General features: G+C 40.1%; 1 protein-coding gene across 3 annotated transcripts in view; it reads right to left on the bottom strand.

The window, feature by feature from the left end:
* The window catches only part of LOC122061091 (histone H3-lysine(4) N-trimethyltransferase ATX1-like), a 54,495-nt gene that overhangs the window by 11,071 nt on the left and 26,230 nt on the right, over window positions 1-17,194 (bottom strand). For 2 of the 3 annotated variants that reach the window (XR_006134559.1, XM_042624277.1), the window contains exons 11-24: window positions 13,962-14,108; window positions 13,719-13,766; window positions 13,213-13,330; window positions 13,067-13,132; window positions 12,912-12,973; window positions 12,238-12,294; window positions 10,915-10,983; window positions 10,571-10,772; window positions 9,941-10,225; window positions 8,755-8,816; window positions 8,580-8,657; window positions 2,883-2,978; window positions 1,828-1,931; window positions 1,591-1,735 (exon numbers count right to left, since the gene is read on the bottom strand). Coding sequence is in view for 1 of the 3 variants with exons in the window: in XM_042624277.1 (XP_042480211.1) it covers window positions 1,594-1,735; window positions 1,828-1,931; window positions 2,883-2,978; window positions 8,580-8,657; window positions 8,755-8,816; window positions 9,941-10,225; window positions 10,571-10,772; window positions 10,915-10,983; window positions 12,238-12,294; window positions 12,912-12,973; window positions 13,067-13,132; window positions 13,213-13,330; window positions 13,719-13,766; window positions 13,962-14,108 (1,536 nt within the window). In the remaining 2 variants the exon portion in view is untranslated. The remainder of the gene's footprint in view (window positions 1-1,590; window positions 1,736-1,827; window positions 1,932-2,882; window positions 2,979-8,579; window positions 8,658-8,754; window positions 8,817-9,940; window positions 10,226-10,570; window positions 10,773-10,914; window positions 10,984-12,237; window positions 12,295-12,911; window positions 12,974-13,066; window positions 13,133-13,212; window positions 13,331-13,718; window positions 13,767-13,961; window positions 14,109-17,194) is intronic. The other variant, XR_006134560.1, reaches the window with a different exon arrangement.

Raw genomic sequence — 17,194 nt, 5'->3', positions numbered from 1 at the left:
GTCAAACATTGAGTTCCTCCCACATCCCCCTAAGGGCACCGTAACATTCACCAACAGACTTATCTCCTTTGAAGGTGAAGATTCTGTCAGACAAATCATACACGAGCCACATTCTTGTCTTGGGAGAAGATTTCCTTCAAATAATCCCACACTCCCTTAGTTATAGTGTGTCATTTTTACACATCCAATAGTTGGTCCCATATAATTCCATAATCACATTAGAAGTGTGTCATTTTTACACATCCAATTTTTTACTTTGTGCAAGTGGTGGTTGTAGGAAAGGAAGTAAATACTCCAACTTCCCTATACCATTGATATACACCTAAACAGCTTGAGCCCAAAGTAAGGAATTAGGAGCTCCATTGAGCTTCATGGTAGTAATGTGGACAATAACACTGTCTGTAGGAGGTTTAGAGTCACCCATAATGACAAAGCAACAAGTTCAGTAGCAACACTATGACAGGAACCAACCAAGTACCAATATAGGAACTCTGATAGGTTCACAAATGGATGTAGGTAATCAATAACAAGTGAAGAAGTCACAATCCACATAAACCAGCAGCAACTCATCACCTTAAGATCATAAACTAATGATCTATTGAAAGAGAAAATAAAATCACCACATAGGGCCAATACCACAGAAGATAGCCAAGAAGCAGCCCAAGAGAAAACATGTAGCAGAAAATCAGGGCCTCAAATGAAGCCAAGAACCAGATTGAGTAGGGCTTAGATGTAGCAGAAAATAAGCCCAAAATATTAGGGCAACAATGGCTTGATGTGGAGAATAAGTAGATACACCAAAACAGAACTTTCAAAATTGCAGAATTTATAGATCTTCAAGATTCCAACTGCTTGTTGGATCAGCTCAACTTCAGAGCGATATGATGTCTCTGGCCATATGAATGAACCCCAAAAATTCTCAATCGGCTAAAGGTTATATGTGGAGAGATCTTCAATCCAAGAATGCAACAAAGAAGGGTAAAAAACAGCGGGACTGCCCCTTACAGAAATCAGCAGAAAATAATGTTCTTCCATCTGAGTAGAAGTGCCATTCTTGCAGGATTCGTCAACACCAAGGGAAACCCTAGTTGTCACGTATTATAAACCAGGATTTCAGACAAAGCAAGGACAGCATAAGTTGCTGTGAACCATAAGGAAAAATAACTTAAAAAGACCTTCAAAAAGAAGGTAAGGATCAATGCTATTGCATGCTTAGAGCTCTGATACCATCTAACAGTATCAAAACAATAAACAAGCAATAGAGAGGTGGACAGAAGAAGAGAAGAAGTCAGTCTAACGTGAGAGGGTAAACTAGAGCTCACAGTAGATTAGAATACGCTTCTAAGGTGAGCAGCATCCTTAATATATAAAATAGGAAACAAAATTACAAAGACAAGTATACCCTCCTTTGGTAGAAATCAGGACTATACTACCCCTACAACCTTAAACATAAAGAAACCACACCACAAAATACCCCTATCAACAGGACAGGAAAAAGGATTACTAATCTCAACGAAGACAACAGTTCAGCTGTGTGAGCCACTGCAATCAAGAGAACAGTAAAAAGCTTAGATATACAATTCTTCTTACTTCTTATTCTCCTCTCCAGTAAATCAGTTCACTACGAGGTACACACAACTTTGCCATTCGCTCCTCTGCTTCAGTATCATTAACTACACCCCGACATCTGGGGAAGCCACAATAGCATGCTAGTTGTTCATCAATTGAAAAGAATCTGCACACAGAATTCAAAAGATGGCATTCAAGAACCCATGGATGATCTGAAGACTAGAAGAAATACATGGAGCAGTAAGACTTGAAAGGAACCTGTAGTCATAAGTCAGTTCTTCCCATTGGCTAATATCTCTTTTCGCAAATATAATTATATGTTCATCTCCGTGAACGCTTATTACTCTTGAATAACAGTTTGGCTGCACAAAAAATAGTATAACAATAAAATTAAGTACACAGGAAAAAAACAACATGCCGGTTTAAGTTTATTCCCCTAATACCACAACAATTCAAGCATAGAAAAAAACCAAACGCAGATATATTCGTCCAGTAGGCTATCACCAGGTCATAATCAGAAATTAGTTGAAATAGTATACACTTTTTTCTTTTAAATTCCAAGATCCAAGTGCATATTGTTAGGAAATCATTATATACAATGGACGACAGCTACAAGGATCACATTTCCAAAGTAATCATTTAACATTCTACTTCAGACAATAATAAGCAAACAAAAGACCCTAACAGTTCAGGGGGGGTTAAAAGTGCATAGCTCATCAAGAAGGAAGATGCAGATAAAGACTAGAATAGATTAATTCATAAATTTCTCTTGGAGCATATGAGGCATCTGAATCATAAGTCTGGAAGGATGGGATAATGTATTTAAATATCTAACCATATATGAAGGACATAAATGCAATACAAACTACCCAAAGTTCGAGTAATCAGAATCTGCACTGGAATTGGTTGCTGCCAATTCCAATCCAAGTTGGGAACTGAATCAGCTATGAATCGGGATCAGAAAAAATAAAATAAAATAAAATAATAAAACCCGATCCAGATCCGCCTTGAATCGAGATTGCAGGGGCTGATTCTGATCAAATCCACAAACTACCCAAGGTTCAAGTACACAGAATCAGCACTGGAATTGGTCGCTGCCAATTCCAATCCAATTCGGGAACTGAATCAACTATGAATCGGGATCATCAAAAGAAAAAAAAAAAAACACAACTTAATAACCCGATCCAGATCCGCCTTGAATCGGGCTTGCAGGGGCTGATTCTGATAGAATCCTAGAACTGTCAACTGTGATATTACCACATGAGTGATCAACCAAATTAACAAAGCCTAAGAGTTTTCAAAGTGATACATACTTCACATGAGTGGTTAATCAAATGAGCAATGCTTCCTGCCCTGGTGGCATCAATGACATGTTCATCATCAATTCGGAACATATAGGTCCCAGCACCCTGCACAAGAAAAGAAGCAACCGAAATAAATAATTTTAACAACCTTTTCATTTACTGCTCTGGTCTGAGTCTACCCTGGAAGGTTTTAGCCTTATTAGATGTTTTTCTCTTGCTGGTGAAGATATTTTTTTTAACACTAAAGACTTCATTTAAATGCAATAAAACGAGGGTATTTAATCAAACAACAAACAAAATTTCAATATAGCAGTATGCCCACTAAGAAATATCAAATTAAGGACTGGACACAGAATGATCCGTACAAAAGAAATAAAGAAAGCAAAACTATTTTCCAAATTCACACACAGACGTTGCTCAAGCCTCAACAAGCATGGGAGAAAATATTGAACATTATGTCACCACTCACCAGTGCAAATCACACTTAGAAGCAGTATCACAAACAGGAAATTTACAGAAAAGCTAGCCAATGTTAAAAATAAAATCAACTCCCCAATTGCACAATCCATGAAGACCGTTCCAAGTTGATAATGAGGAAAGCATACTCCTCCAGAGGAAAAGTAAGTATGAAATAACTCCAATTTTAAGGGAGGATTTCTGAGACTCTTTGACTCTGGGATAACAAATATCTCTTCTCAACCATCCCCTTAGCCTTCCCTCCCATGTCCGACATCCCTCTGGTGTGCCTTCCCAACGGAACCCAGCCTTCCCCCTCATTCCCTCCTCCCTCATGTGTTCCCTTCTCCTCTCCTCCTCTTCCTCTTCCCCTCCATCCCCAATTATCCCCCTCTCCCTTCCCCCTGAACATTCCTTGTCCGAACCCCAATCTTGGGTTTCTCATTTTCCCTCCTCTGCCACTCCTCCTTCCCCTGAATGCCTCTCCCTTCATTTTGTCCCTCCTGCCACCTTCAATAAAAGGTAGGGATATGTCCTTCCACCCCCTTGCTCCTGAGGCCTCAAAATGGAGACACCGTCTGGTGGGTCAATTCCTTGGTAGCCACCCCCCCACCTTTTTTCTGTAGTTAAAGTTTCCTTTGGTAGATAGTGGAAGCTCAGAGGATTGATGAACTTTTTTCTCCTTGGCAATAGGTTGCTCCTATTCAATTTCTCGCTTGAAGAAGACAAGAGAAGGATTCTGGCAACAGGTCCGGTGGGTAAGAAACTTATATTTCTCCGGCAGCGGAATCAGTTCATGCACCTTAACAAGTTGGATTTTCAATCTATCCCTATTTGGATCACCTTCCCCAACCTCCCTCTGCATTTCTGGGGTGCTCACGGTCTAAGCATTGTCGGATCTGTTATTGGTACCCCCTTGTTCTCTAATGAAAGAACTAGGAAACAGAATCGTCTCTCCTTCGCGAGGATCTGCATCGATGTCTCAGCAGATGCCACTCCTCCCCATGCAATATTGGTTATGGATGAAGAAGGCCATCCCTTCCTCCAACAAGTGTTCTATGAAAGGATTGCTCCACAGTGCCTCATCTGTAAAGTTTTCGGTCATCCTACAAAAGATTGTCAGACCTCTATAGAAGCCCCTACAATCCTTTATAAGGAAGGCCCTCAAGTCACTGTTGATCCTCTTGTCTATGAAAGTAGTATCCCTGCCACCTCCATCGCTGCTACCAATAGTAGACACATCTACCCTCCCCCTCAGATCCCTTCCATTCTTCTGTCTCCAGAAACCCTAGCATGGACGGGGTTGTAGTCGAAACCACTCAAGAACTCCCCCTCCGCCAACCCCTGCTACCACTTCTCGAAGCCCTTCATGTGGAAGTGCCAAGTCGAGCCTTGGTCCCTCGGTCCATGCTGGTTTTTCCATTAGTCGCAACCGCTTTGCTGCTCTGGGATCTCCTGAATATCGTATGGATGCGACCTCCCCTCTGTCTGCCCTGCTCCTTTTCACTCCTTGTCAGAGACACCCCCCTCAATGTCTCTCCATCTCGACCTGTCCACTCTTCCATCCAATCTCAACCTTCGACCTCTGCCATCCACTCCTCTATCGCTCATCATGTCCGTCCTCCTTCTCCTCCCTTGCTCTTTCTCCTTCTGTCCCTTCCTCTCCTTTTACGTTATCTTATACCCCATTTCCTACTCTTAACTATAACCTCCTTCCCCCCCTTTTGCCCCTACCTAGTCTGGCCTTATCCAGGCCCATTACTTTTAACAGCCCATCTCCTTTAGCCAGGCCTATTACTAACCCCCTCATTTCCCTTTCTCAGATCACCTCCTTTTTTAACCTGCACCCATTGACCCACTGCTTAACCGAACCTATTCTTCCATCCTCTGATCCTAACCTGTCTCCTAACCCTCCCTTATCAGACCCTCTTAACCCATACTTGGCCTTCGGGCTCCTTCTTCTCTGCCCGCTTCTTGCCTCTCCCTTCCTTTGCTTCCTCCTACAAAGGCCCTTCACTTGTCATCGATAGGTCTCCTGCTGATCCTCCGTTGGTTCCTGCGGTGATCGCTCCTTACTACTGCTCTACCACATCTCCCTCTGGTATGGATAACGTCTTCCACCCCTGGTGCTGCTGCCACTGCCATGACTCCCTCTGCGCCTGTTAACTGCCTAGAATTTGATGTTACCTCTCTCGCCGTTAGCTCGGCCACATCCCCTTCCCCTAATTGCTCTACCATGCCTCCATCCTCTTTCTGTGTTCCCTCACCTCCTTAAGGCATCATCACTACCATGTCTCCATCCTCTTTGGCCTCATCGCCTACTTCTGGACATTCCTACTGGGTCTCCGTTGTGACCTCTCTTGCCACGTCCTCTCCCCTTGGTTGCCCCACCAAGTCTCCCTCTGGTGCTGCAGCCCCTGCTACGTCTTCATCCATCTTGGCTCATGTCCTAGTCGAAGAGCTTCTCCTCACCTCCTCTACCCTTATCCCTCTTGCTGGGGCCAAAGCTAAACGACCCTAAACCGAAGTCTAAACAGAAGAATTCTTCCAAGACCTCCAAGAAGATGACCTCCACTGGGTCCAACTGCAGTCAGCACAATGTTCCCAATAGTATGTCTCCTCTGCTGGAATACCGCAGAAGGAAATCCAAAAGAAGCTCTGTTTCCTCTCAGGCCTCAGGTATAACTAGCTGCTAATAGCTCTTCCCCCCCCCCCCCCCCCCCCCCCTTAATCTTTCAAAATAATCAATTGGTGCATTTGGAATATCCATGGGGTTAACTCCTTGTCAAAGCAAGGTGAAGTTAAATCCCACCTCAAGTCCTCCCATTTTGACCTTTGCTGCCTCCAGGAGACCAGGGTCCCTGAAGCCAAATCCTCCCAGATTCCCTCCCTCATTGCCCCCTCCTAGACCTTTATTTCAAACTATTCCTACCACAGTTCCACCCCCTTGGCCGCATCTGGATCCTCTGGAATCCCTCCAAAATTCAGGTCACCCTCTCCCTTTTCCCCTCAATTCATGCACCTCAACATCTCCATCCCTTCCTTAGCCTCCACACTTGCCCTCCCTGTGATTTATGCCCTCAATAGAGCCATTGATTGCATTCAGTTTTGTCATGACCTTCTCCTCCTTCCCCATCAAGTGGGCCCCCTTCCCGGGGAATAGGAGGGCACTTTAATATTGTTAGAGCTGCCTACGAAAAAGTGGTGGTTCTTCACTTAATCTCCCTACCATTGATGTCTTTAATTCTGTTTAGAGGATAACGGCATGCATGATCTCAGATGGTCTAGTACCAAACTCTTTTGGCATAACCAAAGGAGTGGTATTGATAGAACAGCTTATAAGTTGGATCATATTCTCGTTAATGACCATTGGTTATCCCAGTTTCCTTCCTCCCACGCTACCTTTGGTCTCCGAGCATCTCTGATCACTCTCCCATTTCCCTTCTCATCTTCCCCTACGTCTCCTTTGGCCCTAAGCCTTTCTAATTTTAAGACATGTGGATCCAGCACCATGACTTCCTTCCACTTGTCAAAGAAGCCAAGTGTATCCCGGTCCTTCCTTCTCCTCCCCCTTCATTGCCTTCACCAATCGGCTTAAGAACGGGAAATCAGCTCTCAAATCCTGGAACTCCTCCCCTTTCAGAAACATTTCTTCCCAGGACTCTGACTGCAGATCTAAGTTGATCTCCATCCAATCCAAAATCTTCAATCTAATCTTCTCAATTCCCTCTTCTCATGAGGAAAGCTTCCTTAAGCGAAAGCCCCATATCAAATGGCTTGAGATTGGCGACTCTAACACTACCAATTTTCATAGATCCCTCAAAGCTAGAACCAATCTCAACTTCATTCCTAAGCTCATTGCTGGAGATGGTTCCATTCTTCTCAATCCCGAAGAGATAAAAAATGAAGCCAAAGACTTCTTCTCCAATCTCTTCAAACCCCCCTCTCCCCCTCCCCCTCCCCCTCCCCCTCCCCCTCTCCTCTGGCCTGATAAAAAAATTCATCCCCATCACCTATCAGCCTCTCAATTGGACAAATAAGAGAATAGAAAAGATGAATTGAGTTGAGTGTTTGTGAAGTCTACGGATGTGTGTGTGCTATTCTTCCACCCCCCCCCCACCTTCTTTTTTTTGTGCGATTCCTCTCCCTTCCCTATAACTCTGTGACATCTTAGCGATTGTTTCATTTTCTCTATGGGCCCTCCACCAGCAGGCCTCTGTCATCTCTGACAACCCAATCCATTCTCTCAAACCCTTCTTCTCAACTATTATATCATATTACATTGATATAGCTTCTATGTTGCATATAAGCATATTTATATAAAATTATCACAGATATATTACATATATTACATGCCAAGGACACACGTAGCCACTTGGGTCATCTAGTCGCCTTGACAACTATGCCACATAGAAATGCTTACTAAGAGGTTGAGGATGATTGAATTTGGAATCTAAATCTAACCAGGAAAATTTAAATGTCAGAGTAACAGTATAATACAAACACAACCCAATTTCAGGTCAACTCCATAGCATCAAGAAAATCAGAACATATATCTGGACAAGTTCTAGCTTAGGCAATATTTATTCTATGATACAAAGCAGGTACAAAGAGCAATGCAATTCAATATTACAGATAGACTAGCAGTGGGGGAGATCACTGTTAAAATAAGTCAACTTGCAAGCATACACTGTAACTTATTAATATAATTTCAAGAAAACCAGAAAATATCTAAACAGCTTACTATTTTAGAGAATGTCAACTCTTTCCAGCAATACAAAGCAGGTTCAAAGCATAGGTGTCGTTGCGTCTAGGCAACCCAAGGCGTTGGAGAGGGTCCAAAAACAAAGCGACCAAGGCGCCTTGACAATTATGGTTCAAAGAGCAACAAAATTCAATATAACAGATACACCAGCGTTATGCCACCTTTGTTTCATGTAGAGTCATAGCAACACCAGCATTAAATGCTCCTTTGTGACAGGCATTAAATCCGTTTGTGACACTGATGGCTAGGTTTCAGCCTTTATAACATTCTTACATGGGTGAAGCCCCCACTTTCACAGAGGATTGCAGCCCTGTATGACACAAATGAGCATTTAATGCTCATGTCCTTCGTATTTTAGTTGTTCCATATCCTACACCTTTTCGAACTTTAATCAAGAACACAGGCCTAAAAATGCATTCATAAGATCTCATAAAAGAATACTTTTGGTATTCTCGTGTGGGAGGAGGTAAATTTAATAAACTAACCACTAAGGAGTTGTATATGAAATGTTCCCTTCGATCAGCAATTGGGGGTCTGACAAGTTCACCCGTATATTCAATCACCTGCAAGGACATTAAAGATAGGCACATGTATCACATGCAATATGAAACCAAACAAAGAACTACAAAGTCTACAACATAAACAATCAAACCAGTTTACCATGTCTCCCGCTCTATGTGGTTGTTTTGCAAATATGCCAAATCCATGGATTCCAGATTTCCCTTCAGCAAATAGAAATAATAATAAATTAACAATCTATTAGCTTACAAGTCCAGATTCAATAAAAACAAGGGGGAATACACCTTGTGGCATGCAGTGTACACCAGATATCTTCATTTCAATGATAGTTTAAAGTATAAATGGAAGTAGCAATGTACAATCTCTCTTAAAACTATACAACACAGGCAGGACAAAAATGAATACGAATGTGGCTAATCTTCTGTTCAACGTCTTACAGAGTTGAAGTAGGATTTTGATTCCCCCCCCCCCCACCCCTCTTTCCCTACAAAGACAGATAACCAAGAATGGAACAGGAGCAATTAGTTGCAATAAATCATAAGTGCCATCCTTAGTAAACAAAGCCATCTCTTTCCCTCCCCGAAAAAAGATATATGTCAAAACCATGGTTATTATATTACAGAGCAGGATTGTGTATGATCTGCGACTCATCACATTCAACGAGTCATTAAATTTAAAACCACGGACCACAATAAAGAGGGTAAAGTATGAGAATGTGCCACTAATTTGTAGGACTTCTACTCATTTCCTAATATGCAACAAGACCTAGCTTTCTGTCTCTTCTTTAAAGACAACCCTAAGACATGGAAACTCTCTTCCGTTTCCCTCTATAATGCTTGCTCCAAGTTGAAAAGACCTTTTTCCAACTCTTCCTTAATGACAAAACAGGAAACAATGAAAACTCGCTTGCTTTCCCCCCCCCCACTCTTCCCAACCACCCCACATATGGTGAATTTTAATTACAAGAATGCCTTCAAAACTTAACGTAAAATGGATTAAAATTCACAAGAACAATAAAGAAAAAAAAAATTCATGTTTTTAAGAATTTATTTGTTATATTTTATCCACACAAGAACATTAAAAAAAAAATTAACATTTATGTATTTAAGAAATTTTTTGTTATTTTTATCCACACATAAAATATGCCTGCGCATTTTCCAAAGAAGGCCAAACAGTTGGAACTTCTCATTTTGAAGATTTGACCAAGATTAAGGCTAAGCCTCTTCTCCTCATCCTTAAGGATGATCAAGCTTTACTCAACTAACCCACATCAGAAATTACTAATACCCAGGTTTAACTTCTTATGTACAAGGGCATTGATGCTCACCAAATGCTAGTCTCTTTTTGAAGGTTACTTTCATGTATTCATACTTTTCAGCTACAGAAAGGATATTCTTAGGGGTCTCGTGCTGAGAGGTTCTCGAACTTTTAAAGCTAGAAGAGAATCTTGGGGCCATGAGTTGATTGGATGAAGGAACATTTCCCAAGGATCCATTTTGACAGTAACCAGTAACCAAGTATGGCCTATTCTCTACATATAATCGCTTCAAGGATGCAGCAGCAAGGGCTTCGGGTTCTTTCCTTCCCCTCCTCCTGCGAAAATCAAAAGGTTCTGAAACATAACAGAAAAGTAAGAATGAGAGCAATCAGAAGAGGATGTAAATCCAATTTAACCAGCACAACCATACAACATTTTAATATAATACTTGTCGCAGTTAAGAACAGGGTGCAATTGACTCCCTGTGCATCAGAACTAGAAGAAGAAAACTTTGCAATTGCTAATGTAAACGTAATACTATTACTAAAACATTCAAAAGTAATTCCCCATCTAAAAACACCTTTCAAGCATGAAGTGATGGAACATGGCACAGAAAGGAAAAGAATACTCACTAAGTGTGAGATTGACTGATGGCTAGATGACAGCAAATAAATACAAGAAAACCAATGACCAACATACCAGTACGAGCACAGCCAGATGGATTACATGGAGGATTGTAGTTGGAACAATGCCTGGTAATTTGCCCAGTTTTCTCATCAGCGGGCGAACAACGCTCATTAGATGGCTGCCTATGCCTCTTGCAGAACGAAAGTAGAGGAATACATTGATTATCTTCATCCTCATCCATAGACATGAGATGCAGCCTGTCCTCATCCTCAGGCTAAATACATATAGATTAACATATAACATAATTCATAATTCAGATGCCAAACATTTACAGGAAAATATGAGCAGCAATACAGCAAAACATGTGAGCAAGAAAATCACAAAAACAAGAAGTACATGATGAAAGAACAAAGTACCTCTACACAAAGGCCAGCAGCACGTGCACATAGTGGATGGTATGCTACACGACAAATATTATTTGAACACTGCAAAAATTTGCCAGTTACAAGGAATTCATAACAAAATGGGAAAATAATAAAATAGTAAAACTGCATATCAATATAAATAAATTAGAGGCGATAATTTTCTATTAAACAAACCCCAAAAGCTCATAATGTGAGCAGGTGGGCATCCCAGCTAATCGGAAGATGTAGTAACAATTAGAGGATCAGAATCCACAATTGTCCAGTGGCCAGTCATATTTCCTATAACATCATACCTCTAACTAGTGTATTCAAGGTACAAATCAATTAGCACAATATGCACACAAGGAGGAAATGACATTGGAGAATCTATAATACATTTAGAAACGAGCACCTCATTTCCAAATGAAAGCTAGTGCCTTAATCATCTAATGTTTTCCTAAAGCCACTATTTAAAAATAAATTTGAGGTTTAGATTTCTATAGATCCCAGTGTGGCTTCCTTTCTTGACAGGGCTAGTTCAGTGAGACTAATGTGGAAAGCCCCCGCAACAGCAAGTCATAGTCATCCGAACGTTGAACAACTTTCCTCAAATTTGCTTTTGCTTCATCTGCTTCCACTCCTTTGATACCTCCAGAGACGGCATATGTACCAGGGCATAGGAAATTTGTGGTCAACTAATCTTGAAGAGAGTTCTCCTTTGATCTAATGGAAGGCTTAGATCCCAAAGAAGTTAGCAAATCAATCTTTAGAACCGAAGAACACTTCAACTGAGATTATTTCTATCAAGTTTTCCTCCTTTTTTTCCATGAGAAAAAACCTCCCAAACATGTTCAAGCCAATTCAGTCTCATGTGTGAACCAGATTGTAAAAAAAAATATAATATGGACTGGCTAGATACTACAAATGATAATATCTTAACAAACTCAGATTACACATGTTATGAATAACATATGAGAAGTCATGGATATACTCAAGCTTCAAGATTTAACAGAGATGGCAAGATCAATCAGTTGAATAAGTTTGAAGCATACCATCCCCTCAAAACCAGCTTTGAATTAAATTCAAGAAGCTTAATGGAGAACACACCAAAAGAACTGGTGAATCATGTTGTCTTGAAATCCAGATATATACTATTAGAAGTCTCAACTCTCAAGTGACAACATTTACTGTAGTGGGATATGTGCAGAACAGGCAAATAAATAAAAACTAAAATCACTGAGAGCGCCAACGGGCAACGGCAATACTATGAAACCATCAATGAAAAGCAGGTTTCCGGTACGTAGTTTTGTAGTGATTAAAACGGTTAATTCATACCTGGATACAAGCTCCATATGAAACACCACAGATGCTGCATAAAAGTTTCCAGCGATCCTGTGAATTTCAGGACATGAAGGTTTTAAAACCACTCAAAAACAATCAGAAATCATTGACTCCTGTAATTCACGTATTGAAACTTAATAAAGGAACTGGAGTGCCTCTAAAGGGGACAAGTTGACAACATTCCAAAAATATGGCAGATCACAAGCATGGCCCATATTGGAAGCCCTTCCAAAACAGTCCAAATTTCTTTCACATGGAAAATCAGATGGGGCCCAAATTTTGTGGAAGGGAAAACCCCAACGTCTACTGCCAACATGTCAAGTTTCAGCAAAAATGAAGTTTATCAAGTGGAAAAATAAAGCTTTGAAAATCTAGGTACTACGGTAAGGTGAATGAGCATACACAAAACGGTTGAAAAGCTCAAGGATTCATGGACATACATGGGATGGTATTTAATTGAATTTAAATAAAAATTTTGACATATTGTACCCATAGTTGTCAAGGCGCCTTGTTGGTGTTGCCTTGATGTCCAGGCGCCTGCCAATGCCTTGGGTCACCATGACAACTATGCAAGTAGCTAATCCACAAGTCAGCTAAACAAAACTAACTGTCCACATGGACATGACTCAAAATGGTGGCCATGACACGGAAAATAAATAACTAATTACCTTATTGATTCTGTTAAGCCCATCTATAGGCTCCATTCTCTTGACATCTGATAGGCAAGTCTCTGCAGAATACTGGGGTGAGTCAGAAAACAAGCAGAGTATATGACTTGTAATTCTAAACAAACAACCAGATTCTCTGATGCAAGCTGACGAACCAGGTATCCATATAGCACAAGCTAGATGAGCCCAGCGTCCATCGGTTGTAGGCTTCATGGCACCTCCTAAAAGAAATCCAATTACCAGATTTAGTGATGGAAAATTTATAAAGTACAACTGAAAAAACTTTCAAACATTAATATACCTACGACAGGACAAAGACAGCAAGGCGGAGGATGTTTGGCCATCGTTGGTCGACATAGGTTGCACAACCATACAACCCCGTCAACAGGTTCTAATTCACCATAACATCTTGCATGGACCTGATCAATCATTAAATATGAAGATGAGGAAAAAGTATTTCTCTTCCTGCCCTGACGAACCATAACCCGGCCCCTGATTGGTGGGTTCTCCTTACCATTAGCTCAGAGAACCCCCTCCCTAAAGATAATTCCTTATTCCAGAAAATTTTAAGAGATTCTGAGTACATAATAAATATATATACATAGATAGATATATATATATACACAGACACACACACACACACACACACACACACACACACACATTATACATATATACATAAAAAATAAAATAAAAAACTTAGAAACCGGAAAACAGAAAAATCAAGACAGACAATATGTTTGCTTTCAATATACAAGTATTCCATTTAAATGTGTGCAAACCTAAGATCACATGAGAAAGTTATACCATCATTCGGCATTTATCACACTGCAGAAACAAGTTGTCTTCATATTCCTGGGGGAAAAAGAATTCATGATAAGCCAATTCCATCCATATGAAATTAAAAACTTAAAAGAAAATTAAATATAAAATTTGAAAGGAAAAAAGGCCAAGCGAACAAAATAAATGGCAGTTTACAAAGAAAATAAGCAAAAGTAGCTATAGAAAAAGAGAAAGCTTGTCAACAAAGGAATGGAAGAAAAATGTCACCTCATCCATGTGACAGACGTTGCATTTATCAAGATCTTTCCAGTCAATATGAACGGGTCTGTAACCAACCGGAAGGTCCCCATAACCTTCAGAGGGAAACTTACATCCAGAGTACTTTGAGGACACTCTAGAATTTGACAACTCCTGCTACAGCACCAAGAGATTGTCACCGTAATAGAAGGTAGAGCAAATCAAATATGAAAAAGTAGAAAGCTAATAGACATAAGTAGTGCTTTTGAGGCATGTGAAAATTGCCTAAGTTCAATATAAGGACTATAAAGTTTCAAAGAACACACTGTCATCAGATGGTATAGTTCAAGATTTCGTGAAATTTCACAAATTATTTCAGTTTCAACGAAATGCTATGCAATACAGGGAAATGTCCAGATTTCAGTCAAAATTGCGGTCCAATATTTTTTTTCGGTGAAAGCATTACATTTCTTTTGTTAAAAGTCCATCATGAAAAGGAGAGGAGGAGTCCTGCACAAGCTGCAGGCTCCTCCCTTGGTGCTTTCCTAGTACAACTAGGATTGTCCTAGTTCAACTAGGACTGATGTCTAAATTAGAAGCAAGTAAGCCTATGTTAGTTTTCTATGTTTTGGACTCCTATTCCTAGTAGGACTTTTATCTTACTTGTAATAGGACTTGCAATAGCTGATTTGAGCTCTATATAAAGAATAGAAGTGGGCAGCTCCAATCTAACTATTGGTACTCCTTTGCACAAATCACAGGACTTGCACTCTCCCATTTTACAAGCTATCAGAGCCTTCATCCTCAAGCAAAAATCGATCAAAGCTCTTTCTTCTCCCATCAGTAGCAACCTCTCTCCATCACAAGTTGTTACTAGTTCTCCCTAGGCTCCACGATTTTTAGAGCGGGTGGTTTCATCCCCTAGTTGGCTGGATTTTTGAATAAAGGAATTGATTAAGCTGCAACCAATCATATAGTGTGAAGGATTAGCTCTAAGAAATTGCAGTGATTGCTGGTTTGGTTTTATGGATTGAAGATTGAAGTATTCAATAGGTGGAAAAATCAATGAAAGTTGTCAGGGTTTTGGCACTATACCAAAATCGATTTTGGTCATATCTCTCTGCTCGAAGCTCAAAGTGAAGAACCCTTTGGAGGTTTTCTTCCCCACCTACCCAGCAACACTCGATCCATTTTTTAGTTCCATCAAAGCCTACATCCCAAACTATAGGTATCCATAGATTCACCTGAAATAGAGTTTTGCAATTTGAGCTAATTCTTCCTGATTTGGTGATTTTGTGAATTTTTGTCTACAATTCAATTGTTCTTCTATTAGGATTGATCAGTTACATAAGATCAATCGATTGTGTGATTTGTTTTCTGATTCTCTGTTCTCTGGTAATTCTCTTTTGCTTTAATGGCTAACACTAAACCATAAATTGTTATTACTGAGGTGATATCCTCATCCACTCCTAGAATTACAAAGAAGAAACTTGTAGGAGCTGCCAATTTTCAACAATGGAAGAAAATTGTACAATTGATGTTAACTGGCCGTGAACAGCAAGATCATCTTACAAAGGGGAAACCTGCTGAAGATGATATGTGGGACATTATTAATGCAAGTATTTTGGGCCAACTGTTGAACTCGATGGATAACTATATCATTGATATTGTTACTCACATCGATATTGTGAAGGAGTTACTGGATTATCTGAACGTTTTGTATTCTGGACAGAACAACCTTCCCGTATTTATAAGCTTTCTCAGGATTTTTATAGGGTTGATTGGAAGGATCAACCTCTGACTCAATACTTTACTGATTTCAAGAGAATGTATAAGTTGAACTATTTACTTCCTATTAGTAGTGATGTTAAGAAGATGTAGAACCAACGGGAATAGCTCGCAGTTATGGGTTTCTTGGGTGAACTTGGACCAGAGTGTAATGCTATCCGGTTGGAGGTGATAAAGTGGCCTCTCTTGCAGATATTTTCTCTCGAATCTTACGAGTAGCTCGACAGAATTCTCATGATCCTGCACCTACAATAGTGGAGAGCTCCACTCTTGTGTCTCCGAATAATAATCGAGGTGGGGTTCGTAATACTAGCAATGGAAGTAATAAGGGTCAACCTTCTGATATTTCCAACACTTCATATGGTTCAGGGGCAGCATGAACATGCCACCATTATGGTAAACCAGGACATATGTAGCACTTTTTTTGAAAACTTCATGGTGAACCTCCTCAGAAACAATTTACATTCAGCAGCAGTTATTGGATCTTCTCAGCCTAGAAAATCTAAAGGAAAAATGGTCAAGATGACAGATGAAGAATTTGCATAGTATACTCAATTTCAAACTCTGTCTCATCAACATTCCACTGCTACTTTTGTCCAGACAGGTAATGCTACTGCATGTTTTTCTTCATCTTCTCGACCCTGGATAATTGATTCAGGCGCATCAGATCATATGTCTGGTATGTCAGGTATATTTTCCTCCTTTCAAGAGTCTTATGCTACTGTCACATTGGCTAATGGTATCGTTGTCAAAGTTAAAGGCACTAGAAATATTCGTCTTAACTCTTCTTTGTCGTTGTCATTTATTCTTCTATTACCAATCCGTTTAACCTTTTAACTATGAGTAAGTTTACTCGAGCTTATAACTGTTCCATAACTTTTTCTCCTGATTCATGTGTTTTTTAGGATCTTAAGCCAAAGAATACGATTGGTAGTGGTCATAGAGTTGGGGGCTTTATCTGTTTGAAGACAATTCTACTTCTATTTGCATGTTCAAGTATCCTCATCCCCCATCAAATCCATTGTTGACTAGCATTCTATTTGCATGTTCAAGTATCCTCATCCCCCATCAAATCCATTGTTGACTAGCACATCCGTCTTTGTAGAGTTTACAAAACTTTGATCCTCATTTCCATTCTATTTCCACTTTAGATAGTGAGTCGTGTCAGTTTGGGAAGCTTCACCGTGTTAGCTATCCACCTAGAGTCAATAAATGGTCTGCACACCATTTTTCTTTGGTTCATTTGGGTGTATGGGGTCCTTGTCCCATTACTTCCAAATTAGGACTTCGATATTTTGTTATTTTTGTTGATGACTATTCTAAAGTTACCTGGGTTTACTTGATGAAGCATCGTTCAGAGTTATTTCCTATTTTTTGTGCCTTCGTTGTCAAAATTCAGAATCAGTTTAATATCACTATCAAGGTTTTACAAAGTGATAATGCCAAGGAATACTTATCTCAGTTTGTAGGTGAAT

The sequence above is a fragment of the Macadamia integrifolia genome, chromosome 14, assembly GCF_013358625.1.
Source record: "Macadamia integrifolia cultivar HAES 741 chromosome 14, SCU_Mint_v3, whole genome shotgun sequence".
NCBI classification, from domain to species: Eukaryota; Viridiplantae; Streptophyta; class Magnoliopsida; order Proteales; family Proteaceae; genus Macadamia; species Macadamia integrifolia.
This window is presented reverse-complemented; position numbering and strand designations above follow the sequence as displayed.